Source organism: Dermochelys coriacea, chromosome 25 (assembly GCF_009764565.3).
Source record: "Dermochelys coriacea isolate rDerCor1 chromosome 25, rDerCor1.pri.v4, whole genome shotgun sequence".
NCBI classification, from domain to species: domain Eukaryota; kingdom Metazoa; phylum Chordata; order Testudines; family Dermochelyidae; genus Dermochelys; species Dermochelys coriacea.
The window spans coordinates 1,263,103-1,277,350 of record NC_050092.1 but is presented as its reverse complement, the minus strand read 5'-3'; the positions used below and the strand labels follow the sequence as shown (position 1 = coordinate 1,277,350).

The window sequence follows — 14,248 nt, the reverse complement described above, 5'->3', positions numbered from 1 at the left end:
GCACAGTCCCCCCTGCCCCCAGATATGGACATACACACACACCCCACAGACACACATGCACAAACACACAAAGAATTCTTTGCTAAGGACCAATCTAGTGGAAGGGAAATTGAAGCCGAATCCAGACTCCAAGGCCAACACCCTCCCCCCTTCGCCATGTGGGTTCATGGGCACCAGTGGGCCTCACAAGGCACAGAGGTGGAGAGCATCTGTCCTCTGGGCTGTCTACTCCCTACTGGGCCATTCACACCCCCTGAGACAAGGGGCCAACCCAGAGTCTGTTCTGACAGGGTTTCAGGGGTGCTGGAACAATTAATACAGTGGGGATGCTGAGAGCCACTCAACCAAACTGTAAACCCTGTATCTGATGGAAACCTCTTCAAGCCAGGGGATGCAGCAGCTCCCCCCCCCCAGCACCCCTTGTTCCAGCACATATGGCCGAATTCACTTGTCCAGATCCCTTCCAGGAGGGCAGAGTGTCTCTAGGCTGCCCGGGAAAAGACCAGGCCCAGTGGAGAGCTCTCCAAAGCAGAGGTGGATGTAGGGATAGGATGTGGATAGGGAGGTGCTCAGAAACACGGGATGATGGTAGGTCTGGCTCCTCCAGCCTGCACAGCTGCTTGGGGCCCTGGAGCTCTGCCCTAGCCAGGGATGAACCCTGGTCACCTGGTCTAGGGAATGTTCCTGTCCTGGGAGCCTGGTGCTGCTGCATCCTTGGGCCAGAGGGGTGGGTGATGGCAGTGGACTGCGATTCTGACGGGGGCCAGTGCGTTCCTCACCCTCCTTCTCTCTCTTCTTTCCTTGTAGATGAAAAGAGCTGCACAAATGAGAAGAGGGTGAAAGAGAGACAGAGAGAGAGGATGGTGCCAGGAGCGGGGCTGGCTGCCTGCACCTCAGCCACTCATCCACCCACCTCACCCATCCTTCCACTCACTCCCAGCCACTGACCCCACAGTTACAGACCCGCCTCACCCATCCTTCCACTCACCCATCCCCAGACACCCCCAACTCCAGCCTCTCCCCGCCTCCCCACATACACTGCCAGCCCCCTGCTTCCCTGTCTGAATGCACCTGGCCTTGCAAGAGGGCCCCATGAACGTGCTGGAGGCAGGGGCCCTGCAGCAGCAGCAGGTGTTGCTGAAGGGCTGCGGAAGCGGCGCGGGGGGTGCAGGGCGCGTGCACAGCATCGACGTGATCCTGGGATTTAGCAGGGATCAGGACTCGCTCCTGGGCCCCCTGCAGGTGCCCGGCCTCGCGGCCAGCAAAAGCAGCGCGAGCAGCCTGGGGGAGGCCAGCAGCGCGGAGCAGCCGCCGGTCCCCTGCAGCGCCCAGCCCCTGGGCTCGCACCCGGAGGAGGCGGCTCTGTACGGTAAATGGGTTCGCAAGTCACATCCAGGCGCCGGCGGGGGCCACAACCGGGCCCAGGCGCTCCAGGCCGGAGCATCTCAACGCCCCTTCTGGGGCTCCTGCCCGGCAGCCGATTGCCCAGCGCAGCGCCCGAGTCGCCCCCCGCTGGGAGCTTCTCCCTGCAGCGCCGGGCGCAGCGGCAGGGTCAGGGCCGCCAACAAGCGTCCTCGCTGCCCGGCACGGTGCCGTGCAGCCAGCCGGGCTTGTGCCGTCGGGGCTGGGGGAGGCAGGCCAATGGCAGCGGCAGCCGGGCGCCCCGGGGCGGGGAGCCCCTGAAAAGGGCCGTGCCCGGGTGCTGGGGGGGGGCGCTAGGGGAGTGGGCCGGCTGTGAGCGCGGAGCCCCGGGCGCCTCCGTCCCCGTGTTTAGATCCAACTTTTTGGAGACTTTTTCTCTCTTTCCCAAACGCGAAGAGCCCGGTTCTGCGGCGGCGCCTGGCCCGGGCCGGGGTGGTCCCCGCCCCGGTAACAATTCACAATAATTGACCAAGTCTCTGAAGCTTCGCCCTCTTGAGACTCCCGCTTCCCCCGGCGCGTTCCCGAGCTTTTTCTGCGCCTCTGGAGCCCGATCCCGGGGAGAGCCGCTCGCGGCCCTCCGAGTCCGCCCTCCGGCGGCGAGGGTCCAAGCGTGGCGCGGGGGGGTCTGTTTGCCGGCTCGGTTCGGGTCTGTGATCCGGACAGGGCTCGGCAGCAGCCGCCCGGGCCAGCCCGGGGTCACTCCGCGGAGTCTGGAGAAAGAAGCGGGGCCCGCTTCTGAGTGGTCCTGCCCCCGTGTGGGCTGCACCGCCCGGCCTGGCGGGGAGAGCCGGGGAGCCCCTGTAAGCGGCGCTGGGGCGGCTCGGGGCGGAGCGCTCGGCTCCCCGGACAGCCGCCGGGCCGGTCCTTCGAGCGGGGCGGGACCCAGGGGCGCACGGGGCTCGCGGTGCCAGCTCCGGCCCAGGCAGCCTCGTGAGTCGGGCACTGGGCGCTCCCTTCCTTCCTCCGGGCAAGTCCCCTGCCGAGGTCTGGGCCGGGCCGGCGGTCGGCTCCCTGGCCTGCACCGGGGTGCGCGGAGCGACACCGCTCGCTCCCAGGCTTAGCGCCGGGGCAGCCCCGCTGCGGAAGGACCGGCCGGCCCGGGGCATCCTCCAGCCCCGCGGGTCATCTGCCAGCGGCTGCCCAAGGAGTGAACAGCAAAGAGCCAACACCCCGCTCCCGGCAACGCTGGGGGCCGGGGCCCTCCGGAGACACCGGCACGATGTGTAATCCGCTTGGACCACTGAGTGTGGATCCCAGCAGGAACGGATCAGACACGGAAAGGGGCCTTAAAAACAGTGTTCACGTTATCTGAAAAAAGAAAAGGAGGACTTGTGGCACCTTAGAGACTAACAAATTTGTTTGAGCATAAGCTTTCCTGAGCTACAGCTCACTTCATCGGATGCTCATTCAGTAGCTCACGAAAGCTTATGCTCAAATAAATTTGTTAGTCTCTAAGGTGCCACAAGTCCTCCTTTTCTTTTTGCGAATACAGACTAACACGGCTGCTACTCTGAAACCTGTGGTTATCTGAAAGAAATTCATAAGAACATTTAACTAAAAGCCTGTATATGTTAGTGTGTGTACACACGTGTGTCTGTATGTGTCGTCCTACATATGTGTATGCATGTATATATGTAAATATGTGTATACTGTACCATAGATCAATCGATCATCTATCTATCCGTCTCCATACAATCTATCTATCTATCTATATACACACAAACAAAGGAAGAGAGATCTTTTATTTCTTTCATCTTATTTAGTTAGTTACTTAATTTAATTTCCTTTTTAATTCTTCAAACACACACGTGTCTATAGTATAGAGGTATCTATACGTGTGTACATATATAATGTACACACACATATATACAGTGGGATCTTTTATTTAGTTATTTATTTAGTTTTAGTTACTTAATGTAATTCCCTTTTGGATTTCTTTAGACTCACACATATGTATGTATTTGTGTGTGCACATGTGTATGTGAGGCACACCACACACTCCGGTACATCATTATCCCAGCGAGATCTGATCACATTTCCCTTTGAAGAAATATCCTGGGATTATGTATTTTCATTTTATTTAAATGTTTGTATTAGATCCCTACCGATAGAAAGGAGCTGGTAATCCTTATCAAATGCTGCAGAAAGATTTCAGATACACTGGATAAAAAGCTTAAAGACAAAATGTTCCTAGGTTTGAAAACGCTTATAAACACTCAGGGGGAAAAAGGTCATTAGCCAGAAACAGGGGGTGGGGGCAGAGAGGTAAAGAAACCAGGTACTTTTGGGGGAAGCCATGTTGATGGGCCCTTTATTCCCTCTGCTGTTTTCTCTCTGTTCGTTTTGTAGTTAAAGGGAATAAATACCCTTCAGAACTGCCACATAGCAGAGCTGGGGGTTGGGAGCTAAAGGAGTCTCTAGTTTTTCTACCACTGGTTTCCGTAGTTTATCTGCACTTTTATGTCATAGAATTTCAAGGGCCATATTATCTCCAGCAAGTAAAGATTGTCCAGATCTAATTAATATTTTAAAAGAGAAACACCAAAAAGATGGTGAACTTTAAAAAAAAAATATTTGAGCAGGTTAAATCTCAGTTTATATTTGTGATTTTTTTCAGACACTCTATAGCGGATTTTTCTTTTTAAAAAATCTTACTTTAGCCTATTTCTATTGCATCTCTGAAATGTGGATTTTACTGGTCAGACAGCTGCCTGTCTTTTTTCAAGACAACTGCAGGGATTAGTTATGAGAATTTCATTATTTTCTTAAGTATCAGAGGGGTAGCCCTGTTAGTCTGTATCCACAAAAACGAGGAGTCTGGTGGCACCTTAAAGACAAACAGATTTATTTGGGCATAAGTTTTGTGGGTAAAAAAACCATAGTGGTTTCTTATGCCCAAATAAATCTGTTAGTCTTTAAGGTGCCACTGGACTCCTCATTATTTTCTTAAATGATCTGTATTGAATGGACAAATATATTGTCAAAGACATTACAAGAGAATTTTTACTTTGCTCTGCTAAGTCAGTTAGTAAAAGAAAGAAAAAAGAAAACGATTTAAACTGAAAGAATTAAAAATCCCATGCTGATTGTGATTTACAGCCATATTAAGTTAAGGTTTGAATTAATTTACATGGCAGGTGGTTTATTAATTTGAGCTTTCATACGAAACTTATTTTTAATTTTTGTTTTTCGTATAATTTTTCTCCGCTCTTGACAGGACACTAAATTGTGGAAGCTTATTTTTAATACGCATATAATCAATAGCTTTCACAAACAATGTAATAATCACCCTTTAAAATAGATAGATAGATAGATAGATAGATAGATGCTATTGATCTATCTGCATTATATATATAATCTTCAGAACCTCATCTGGTGAAAAATCAGTGTAGTTTCATTGAAGTCCATCTGATTTACCCCAGATGAGGGTATACTTTACTCATTAACTGGACAGTGCGTTCCCAAACCCAGCCTGTGTTAAGAAAATCTGTGCTACATTGATGAAATTCCACTGTTGTAATTCCAGCCCAGTGGAATGACACCACCATAGTTTATTCTGATAATAGACCAAAATAGTTATAATGGCGCAAATTTCCTTCACGTAGGCAGAGTCATAGACAGTGAAAGAAAATGCCTTTGGTATTGGTGATTAGTCACAGACACACACAGAAGTTCCCTTGCTCCATACTAGTTTAAACTAGATCCTGCAGTCATTGCACAGCCATAGCTCCCACTGCAGTAAGGCAGGGATCAGATCTATTCATCAGCCTGGCTTTTTGTCTCACTGATATTTAAACAAAGAGTAAGTGTGGAAATATACCTATGGATGTATTCTCATTGGGGTCACTGCACTATATCCATTAGATTCTGACTCTGTATAGGGCGCAGAGGCACCATGGCAGATCCTCAGCTGGTGTAAATCAGCTTCAGTGGAGTCATGCTGATTTACTCCAGCTGACAATCTGGCTCACTGCCTCTGTTTAATGCTGACGGGGTTGGGCTTTGAAATCAGAGGGAGCAGACCATTATTTAATATGGAATGGAGTATATGCTCCTAAAATTTGCATGTGACAAGAGGAGAGGGTTGCAAGCACTTCGGAGGCCAGAATTAGAGTTCAGAATGACTTGTCAAATTGGTCTGAAATCAACAAGATGAAATTCAATAAAGGTTAGTGCAAAGTACCACACCAGGAGGAAAAAAATCAGATGCACAGCTACAAACTGGGGAAGAACTGGCTAGGCATAGTACTGCTGAAAGGTATCTGGGGCTTAGAGTGGATCCCAAATTGAATACAAGTCAGCAATGGGATGCAACTGCAAAAAAGGCTAATATCATTCGGGGGTGTATTAACAGGGAAGACACTGGAGGTAATTGTCCTGCTCTACTCCGCACTCAGAGGAGTGGGCACCACACTTTAAGAAAGATGGAACAAATTGCAGAGTCCAGAGGAGAGCAACAAACATGCTAAAAGGTTTAGCAAACCTGAGCTATGAGAAAAAGTTTAAAAACTGGACATGTTTAGTCTTGAGAAAAGAAGACTGGGCGGGGAGTAGGAGGCAGCATTATAGAGAGGATGGGGACTAAGTGTTCCCCATGTCCACTGAAGTTAGGACAAGAAGTGATGGGCCTAATCTGCAGCAAGGGAGATTTAGGTTAGATATTAGGAAAATCTTTCTAACTCTAAGGCTCAGTGAAGCTCTGGAACAGGCTCCCCAGGGGGGCTGTGGGATCTCTGTCACTGGAGGATTTTAAGAACAGACCGGACAGACACCTGTCAGGGAGGGTCTCGGTTTAATTGGTCCTGCCTCGGCACAGGGAGCTGGACTGGATGACCCTTCCAGCCCTGCATTTCTATGAGACAGTGAGACAGGCTCTTGCCTCTAGATCACCCAGGGTCTGAATCAGACCTCATTAAAGTCTCCTCCAGTTTAATGGAACTGGCTTAGGCCCTCATTTCCCATGGCAGCCTTGTCCAGCCATGCTCTCTCAAGCTGGGGAGCACTGCTGTTTGAAAGGACCACGTTCCATGGGGATGTCTTTATGGTTCTAGTTTAAGTATGTCCAGATTCTCTTGCGAGGGGCATTGGCACTCAAGCAATCCTCCCCAGTAGCTGTGATGCTGCAGTGCTGGTCACGGTGCTGCCGGGAGGGTTTCTTGCCCCCTTGTGCACATGCAAACACAAATCCAACCCTGTGGAAGCTAATGGCAAAACTCCCATTGACTACACGGGAATTAGGATTTTGCGGGTAATAAGTATCTGGCACCTCCTCGGAAGCTCCCGGAGCAGAGGTCACATGCTCTCACTTGCCCTCTTCCTGCATGTGAACCACGTTACTTAGCTGCTTTTGTTGAACAATCTCAAAGTGCTTCACTATGTGGAGTTTATTTTACAGATGGAGGAAACTGAGGCACTGAGAGGGGAAGAGATGTGTCCAAGGGCGCATGGTCAGTCAGTGCAGAGCCGGGACTAGAACCCAACGTGCTCAAAGCCAAGCCAAGCCAAGCCAAGCTCCTTGCTCTCTCCACTAGACAATCCTATAGCCTACTCCTGTGGTTTGGGTAACATCACAATGGGCAGCTGTGGGACCCATTCTGATGTTGGAAGGGGAGGACTGTGCCTTTGTATAGGGAATAAGTAGCAGGAGCAGGTCAACTCTTAAAGGAATGAACAACCTGTTTCCTTGGAGGAGAATCCATCAATCTGTCTGTCCGGGGGCCAGCTTCACAGTGCACTCTGGTTGCTTTGACCACTCTGGTGACACAAAGCGGCGGAAATGCCAGATTCACTGGCCAGGTTTATGGCTGCTCTGTGGTGCTGGAGTGGCACAAAGCAGCCGGGAGGTACTGGTTTATCTGGCCTTCATTGCTGATGCCCCTCTCCTAGTGCTGTCTCAATGCCAAGAGTCCCTTGTGAGTGAGGGTTGGAGATGTTTTGGAAAGTCAGAGCTGCTTTGAACCTGAATGTTTCCCTTGAGATCTTGGCAGCGTTTCAGGGGAGTGGAAGGGAATAGCTAGGAAAGGATGAATAAGGGTGAAGTGCTCAGAGAGCTGGACCATGTTGTGCCATGAATCTCTACTGGGCTCACAAACGAAGCAGGGGGGATCTGGGAAGGTATCCAAGGAACAGGCAACAGTGGCCTGAAGTGTGCTGATGAGTCTGTGTCCAGACTGAGCAACTGCACTAGCTGGATCCGGAGGAATGCTACATTTTAGTTCCCTGTGGAGCTGTTTGCAAGGGCAGGAGGGTTAGCCCCTCTGTCCAGGTGGGTAATTGCTTCACTTCCCCCAGGCACTTTCATTTAGGGCTGGTCTGCATGCAGGTTTTGTACTGATGCAGTAATCCGAGCACAAAGCTTATTCTCAGAGATGCACAGTTCCTACCCAATATACAGTAGAACCTCAGAGTTCTGAACACCTTGGGAATGAAGGATGTTCATAACTCGGAAACGTTCAGAACTCTGAACAAAATATTATGGTTGTTTTTAAAAGTTTACAAGTGAACATTGACTTAATACAGCTTTGAAACTTTACTATGCAGAAGAAAAACGCTGCTTCCCCTTTATTTTGTTACACTTTAGAGACTAACAAATGTATTTGAGCATAAGCTTTCGTGAGCTACAGCTCACTTCATCGGATGCATTCGATGCATGAAGTGAGCTGTAGCTCACGAAAGCTTATGCTCAAATAAATTTGTTAGTCTCTAAGGTGCCACAAGTACTCCTTTTCTTTTTGCGAATACAGACTAACACTGTTGCTACTCTGAACCCTTTATTTTGTTAGTAGTTTACATTTAACACACTGTATTTGTTTTGTGTGTGTGTGTGTCTGCTGCCGCCTGATTGCACAATTCCGGTTCCAAATGGGGTGTGTAGTTGACTCGTCAGTTCGTAACTCTGAGGTTCTAGTGCATTTAAATCAGCACAAACACTCTGTGCAGGCTGATTCTTCCTCACTTACTGGCCTGAAACTGTTGTGCAGCACCACTATGCACTTTAAACAGCTGTCACCTTCCACCCCAGAGGTGGCTGCCTTTCAGTGGCAGGTAAATTGATCCCTAGATATAGTTTTCACCTTAACAGTTGCTACTTAATAGTAATTCTTAAGTTGCTCCTGCTGCAACTGTAGTGTGACAGAGGGACCTGTCTGGGTCTCTCTAGTGAGCTGCAGGCCCAGCGTTCCCTGCCCAGCTCTGATCTAACCCCCAACTACTGTCCCCGCTGCAGAAACCAACATGTTCCTAAATAAATGCGAGGGAGAGCTGAGTGAGCTGCGGAAAGACGTGGATAGCGAGGGCACCACGCCGGAGAACACGGAAGAGGAACAGCCCAAGAAGAAACATCGCAGGAACCGCACAACCTTCACCACCTACCAGCTGCATGAGCTGGAGAGGGCCTTTGAGAAATCCCACTACCCAGACGTCTACAGCCGGGAGGAGCTGGCCTTGAAAGTCAATCTGCCGGAAGTCAGAGTGCAGGTGAGGGAGGGCCAGACGAGCGTGTTACTCCTGGGCACCAGGTTAACCAGTGCTGTAAGCAGGAGCCTTTCACCACTAGGTCACTGGTTCAGTCCAACTCAGTTGAATATATGTGGAAAATTTCATGAAAATGAGAAAATTTCAGTCGTGCCTGCAATTTTCTTGTTAAAATTTTAATTTTACTTTTTAAAAGTCCATTTTCAACACACACGAAAACTTTTATGTAAAAAAATTTCAACCAGTTCTGAAAATGATGCCTTAATGTTAAATGTCTCACAAAGCCCTTTTGCAGATTTAACAAACCATAGATACTAGAATGACTCTGGCCATCACTGAAATGCAGCCAGCTCTGGGGCGAAATGCAGAAGCAGCTATTTTGCACCACACAGCAACGCCGCAGGGGAGCTTAGGACAGAAAGTGAAGAAGTGTATTAAATCCCATTGAAACTGCATTTAAGGAAGCAGGCTGGAATTTAGGCCAGGCATAGAAGACAACCCCCTTTGCTGGAGAAACCACAAGGAGTCTTTCAGGACCACATGTGGTCAGGGCCCTAGTTTCCAGGACATGGCTCATCTTTTTGAATGGGGTCTGAGCTGGGCCACAGTCGCACATTAAGTTGAGCCAGGGTTCATTGCCTCGGTCTCTGTCTCTAGCAGAGGCAGCATGCGTGGGATAGGGAGAAGAGGAGAGACCTGGTGCACAGGCCTTCATCGCCCCCTGGGGCTTGACTCTCAGAGTGGCACTGGCCTTGCACCAGGCCTGAGGATGACTACACGCACGGCCCCTGTTGGCTACAGCACTACCAAGCCACCAGTAGGTGGGAGGAGGAATTAGTGTGCAGGGGGAGGGTGACCAATCAGAGAGAGGGGGATGTCCAGGGGATCCATAGCCATGAACTTCACAGCGGATCCTGCTGCTCCATAAACTCAAGCCTTTAACACCTGAGCTAAAGGAGAATCTCCATGAGCTCTTAGCAGTTCAAACCCTATGACCCACAGCTGAGCAGTTCCTGTTTTTTCTAATAAGAGGCAGTGGTGCGCACACGCGCACACATACACACATATACACGTCAGCCAAGTCTTTACAGTATCTCTCGTGCTTGGGACCCGCCCCCAGACCAATTCCATATAAATGAAAGAGAAGGGCAGCATTTTATTTTCATCAATAGATCTTTGTCATAACCTACGCAGAAACAAGTGATTGACTAGTAAAACACAGGGCAGAACAGGAGTTTCAGTCAATGTTTGTTCATTCCCCACAAACTCCAGCAATGGGTAAGGCAGGAATGAGGGGATTAACTAGCTCCTTATTAAGTTGGAAACCACCCTGAGTAATTAAGCAAGAAAATCAATTAAAAGATAATTAACTGCATGCTATACATGGTTATAATACATGTATATTCCATGGTACTTTCTAAAGGATTAACAGACATATTAATAAGCATGTTCATCCACTTAAGTTTAAACCTACCACCAGTGGCCTCCATGCTGGGGGATAAGATATTTTTGTATTTGATACTGATACAATCGGCGATATTTCTAATTAAAATGTACAGCGAAATTCAGTTGATTCATTCAAAAGACCAGCCAGCACATGGCAGATCTGTTAGTGGTATAAGTTAGCCAGACCTGTTTTTCAAAGATACAAGGGTGGCGCATTTTTCGGGTGTGTTGTTCATTGATTTTGATAACTGATGTTCAGTTTTAATTAGATATGATAAGACTTCATAGTATGGGAGCACAAAAACACTGCGTCATGTAAGATAGTGTAATAGCATAGACACAGCATCTCTTCATCCATTGCTTTCACTGGTGGCTGAGTCCTGGGGGCCCAGTTGCCAAGCAGGTGTAGGCTGGGTAGCTAGAGATTGAGGGGGCTGATTCGCAGCTGGTGAGGGTCATATGACCATAAGAACATTAGAACAGCCACACTGGGTCAGACCAAAGGTCCATCCAGCCCAGTATCCTGTCTGCTGACAGTGGCCAACGCCAGGTGCCCCGGGGGAATGAACAGAACAGGGAATCATCAGTTACCATTTACACTAGTTGAAGATCTGCCCCTGGCTAGAAACAGGAAATGGAGCAGGCCGGTCCAAGCTGATTGAAATGCAAACTGGAAGCATTTCTGGCAGCCCATTGGTTTTGATAAACCCGAAATGTTACTAGCAGCATGGGGAAGGACATTTTAAACACATTGATCTCAGCTGTAACCGAACTGAAAGCACTAGGAATGAGTTAGGCCCATGAGTTTGAACTAGGGCAGCCAACTTGACAGTAGTTAAAAAACGGACACTCCACCAGGAGAGCTGGCACCTCCCCTGCCCCCCTCTTCTCCCTCACTCTCACCCCTCCCCACTTCTTTGGTCACGAGTGCTTAGGGTGACCAGATGTCCCGATTTTATAAGGACAGTCCCGATATTTGGGCCTTTTTCTTATATAGGCACCTATTACCCCCCACCCCCTGTCCCGATTTTTCACACTTGCTGTCTGGTCTCTCTAGGAGTGCCCAGCCTTTCATGGGGGAAAGAGAGATGGGATGGTGGGGAGGGCCAGTGAAAGGCAATAGTGGGGAGGAGTTTCTAAGGGGTGACTTGATCCTGGTCTATAAGTCCTACATGGGGAGAAGAGTATCAAGGGGTAGCCATGTTCGTCTGTATCCACAAAAACAGCAAGGAGTCCCGAAAGCTTATGCCTAAATAAATGTGTTAGTCTTTAAGGTGCCACTGGACTCCTTGCTGTTTACGTGGGGAGAAGATCTTTGACAATAGGGAGCTTGTTAATCTGTCAGACAAAGGCAAATCATGATCCAGTGGCTGGAAGTTGAAGCGAGACAGACTCAGGCTAGAAAGAAGGTGCTAATTTTTAAAAGGGAGCAACCGACCTAGGGATGTGGTGGAATCTCCATCACTCGGCGTCTTTAAATCAAGACTGGGCACCTCTTTCTTAAAGATCTGCTCTAGCTCAATGACAAGATCTGGGCTTGATGCGGGAATCACTGGGTGACTTTTTCTGACCTATGACATGCAGGAGGTCAGACTAGATGTTCACAATGATTCCTTCTGGCCTTCAAATCAATGACTCTGTGATCTAAACTAGAGGAGTTAACCTGAGACCCCCCTCCCCACACACACACACTCCCCGAGGAGGAATAACTGGCTCTGAGCAGCAGCTTTGGGGAAAAGAATCTTTTACTGAATGTCCAAATGGTCCTTTCACTGATTATCCCTATTTTTCCTCTCTAGTTCACATCACTCCTCACTGTGTTTTTTCCTTCTCTCTGCTACTTATTATTTAACTCCACAAAGTACTTTGGGGGAAGGTTTTCAGGAAAGATGCTATACAGGATTGTGTGGCATTGTATTATCTAAATCATCCAAGAGTGACTTCCCAAACGAGAGGCCAGATCCTCCCTCAGGAGTTAAAAAATCAACCAGCCTTTGGCCTGCCTAAAGATGTCAGGATTTGATAGCCAGCAAATGTAACACAGTAATAATGTGTGGGTAGCCACAGAAACATCACTCAGAATTGACAGGTTCTGGTGCTGCTTGGGTACTAAGTATGGGAAAGAACTGGCTGGCGTGTATGTGTTAGCTCTGCCTTCCACAGGTGGAATCAGAACTGCTCAGCCCGGCGGCCTAGGCCATATATTGCAGGATTCTCCTTTAGCTCAGGTAGTAAAAAGGGTGATGTAGGGGCAGGAGACTCTGAGTTCTCTCCTCATTGCAGCCACAGAGTTCCAGGTGGCTGCTGTAGGCAGGGGTCTGACAGTCCTAGGCTGCAGTGTGGAATGTAGGTGGAAGCTGGTGGGCTAGGACTGGGGCAGTTAGTCACGCTCCAGCCTCTCCTCTTGCAGGTGTGGTTTCAGAACAGACGCGCCAAGTGGAGGCGGCAAGAGAAAATGGAAGCCAGTTCGATGAAACTCCACGACACCCCCATTTTGTCCTTCAACAGGCCCCCAGTGACCGCCAACGTCGGGCCCATGAGCAACTCCTTGCCTCTGGACCCTTGGCTGACTTCCCCCATCTCCAGCGCTACCACAGCCCACAGCATTCCAGGTTTCATGGGGCCCACCCAAGCCCTGCAGCCCGCCTACGCCAGCCACTCCTTCCTCAACACTGCGCCTCCCATGGCTCAGCCCATGCAGCCCATGGCACCCACGCCGTACCAGTGTGCCACCCCCTTTGTGGACAAGTACCCTCTGGAAGACGTCGACCAGAGGAGCTCCAGCATCGCGTCCCTACGGATGAAAGCCAAGGAGCATATTCAGACCATTGATAAAACCTGGCAGCCTATTTGATTAATGATGCCCCTTCCTACCCTCCTGCAACTCTCCCATCTCCTGCTCCCATCAGGCTGGCTACTCTGCACACTGGGTTGCTCAGAATGGATGTTGGATGTTGGTGTTTCCCTAGGGGGACTGCCAGGCCTCCCCATGCAGCACCCTGTCTGGCTGCTACCAAACGTCCCAAGCCAGAGCTCAGCGCAGTGAGGCAAGGCAGGAATCCTCCCCACATACTGCTACATGTTAGAAGGGTCTCGGGGTTGAACTGATTGGCATCATGAGCAAGGAAGCAGACGTGGACACTACTGAATGGGTGGCACAGCCGAGACCTTGCGTAAAGGAGACAAGTTTCCAAGAGCAACGACGTGACCGTCCGAGCCAGCCCAGCTCCGCAGAACCAAGGGGACAGTTTGTATTTCCTTTGTTTTGTTTTCAACCACAGAGAGCCAGATCTGCAGCTGGTGTCAATCACTGGCACTACAGTGATTTGCACCAGCTGAGGGGCTGGCCCTGGCTCATCTTTCCCTAGGCACGCTTCCAGAATATCCTTTCAGGGTCAGCACATGGCAGAGGTGAGAGCTGGCAGAGGATCAAGCTCAAGGCAAGGGCAGCTCTCAGGCCTGTGTCATACATGTCAGACTAGATGATCACAATGGTCCCATCTAGCCTTAGCATCTATGAGATTCCATGCCTCCAGAGCCCCATCTCTCATTCCTGGGAGTGGGGCAACATCCCCCTGTACCTGTGGCTGGCACAACCAATTGGCTAGATCCTCTGCACTTACACCTGGACTCTCGCACAAACCTCTTGTCAGTTCAAACCCACTGTCCTCCAGCAGCCTGTAGCGACCTTCCCTGGACTTGAGGAATCATCTCGGGTTTCTCTTCCGTCAGCCCTTTTTCTTTATTGTTATTCATTTTTTATGCTGCAGATTTAAAAAAAACAAAATGAAATGATCTAGTTTCCTAGAGAACATTTTTGTTGGGTATTTTTTTTAGCTATGTCAGAGAGTGTTGCTGATTCTGCTGGTAAATGCAACTATATACATTTATGGTTGTATTCAGAGTA

The 14,248-nt window shown here is 49.5% G+C and overlaps 1 protein-coding gene and 1 long non-coding RNA gene across 2 annotated transcripts in view; one reads left to right on the top strand and one right to left on the bottom strand.

Annotated features, from left to right (window-relative positions):
• The window catches only part of LOC122457504, a 24,012-nt gene extending 16,025 nt beyond the window's left edge, over nt 1-7,987 (bottom strand). Inside the window, exon 1 of the long non-coding RNA XR_006277063.1 lies at nt 7,815-7,987. This is a non-coding gene — a long non-coding RNA (uncharacterized LOC122457504). The remainder of the gene's footprint in view (nt 1-7,814) is intronic.
• LOC119848407 (retinal homeobox protein Rx1) lies at nt 920-14,248 on the top strand. Its single transcript, XM_038384182.2, has 3 exons — nt 920-1,369; nt 8,648-8,898; nt 12,752-14,248. The coding sequence occupies exons 1-3, from the start codon at nt 1,066-1,068 to the stop codon at nt 13,193-13,195; spliced, it is 999 nt and encodes a 332-aa protein (XP_038240110.1). The 5' UTR covers nt 920-1,065; the 3' UTR covers nt 13,196-14,248.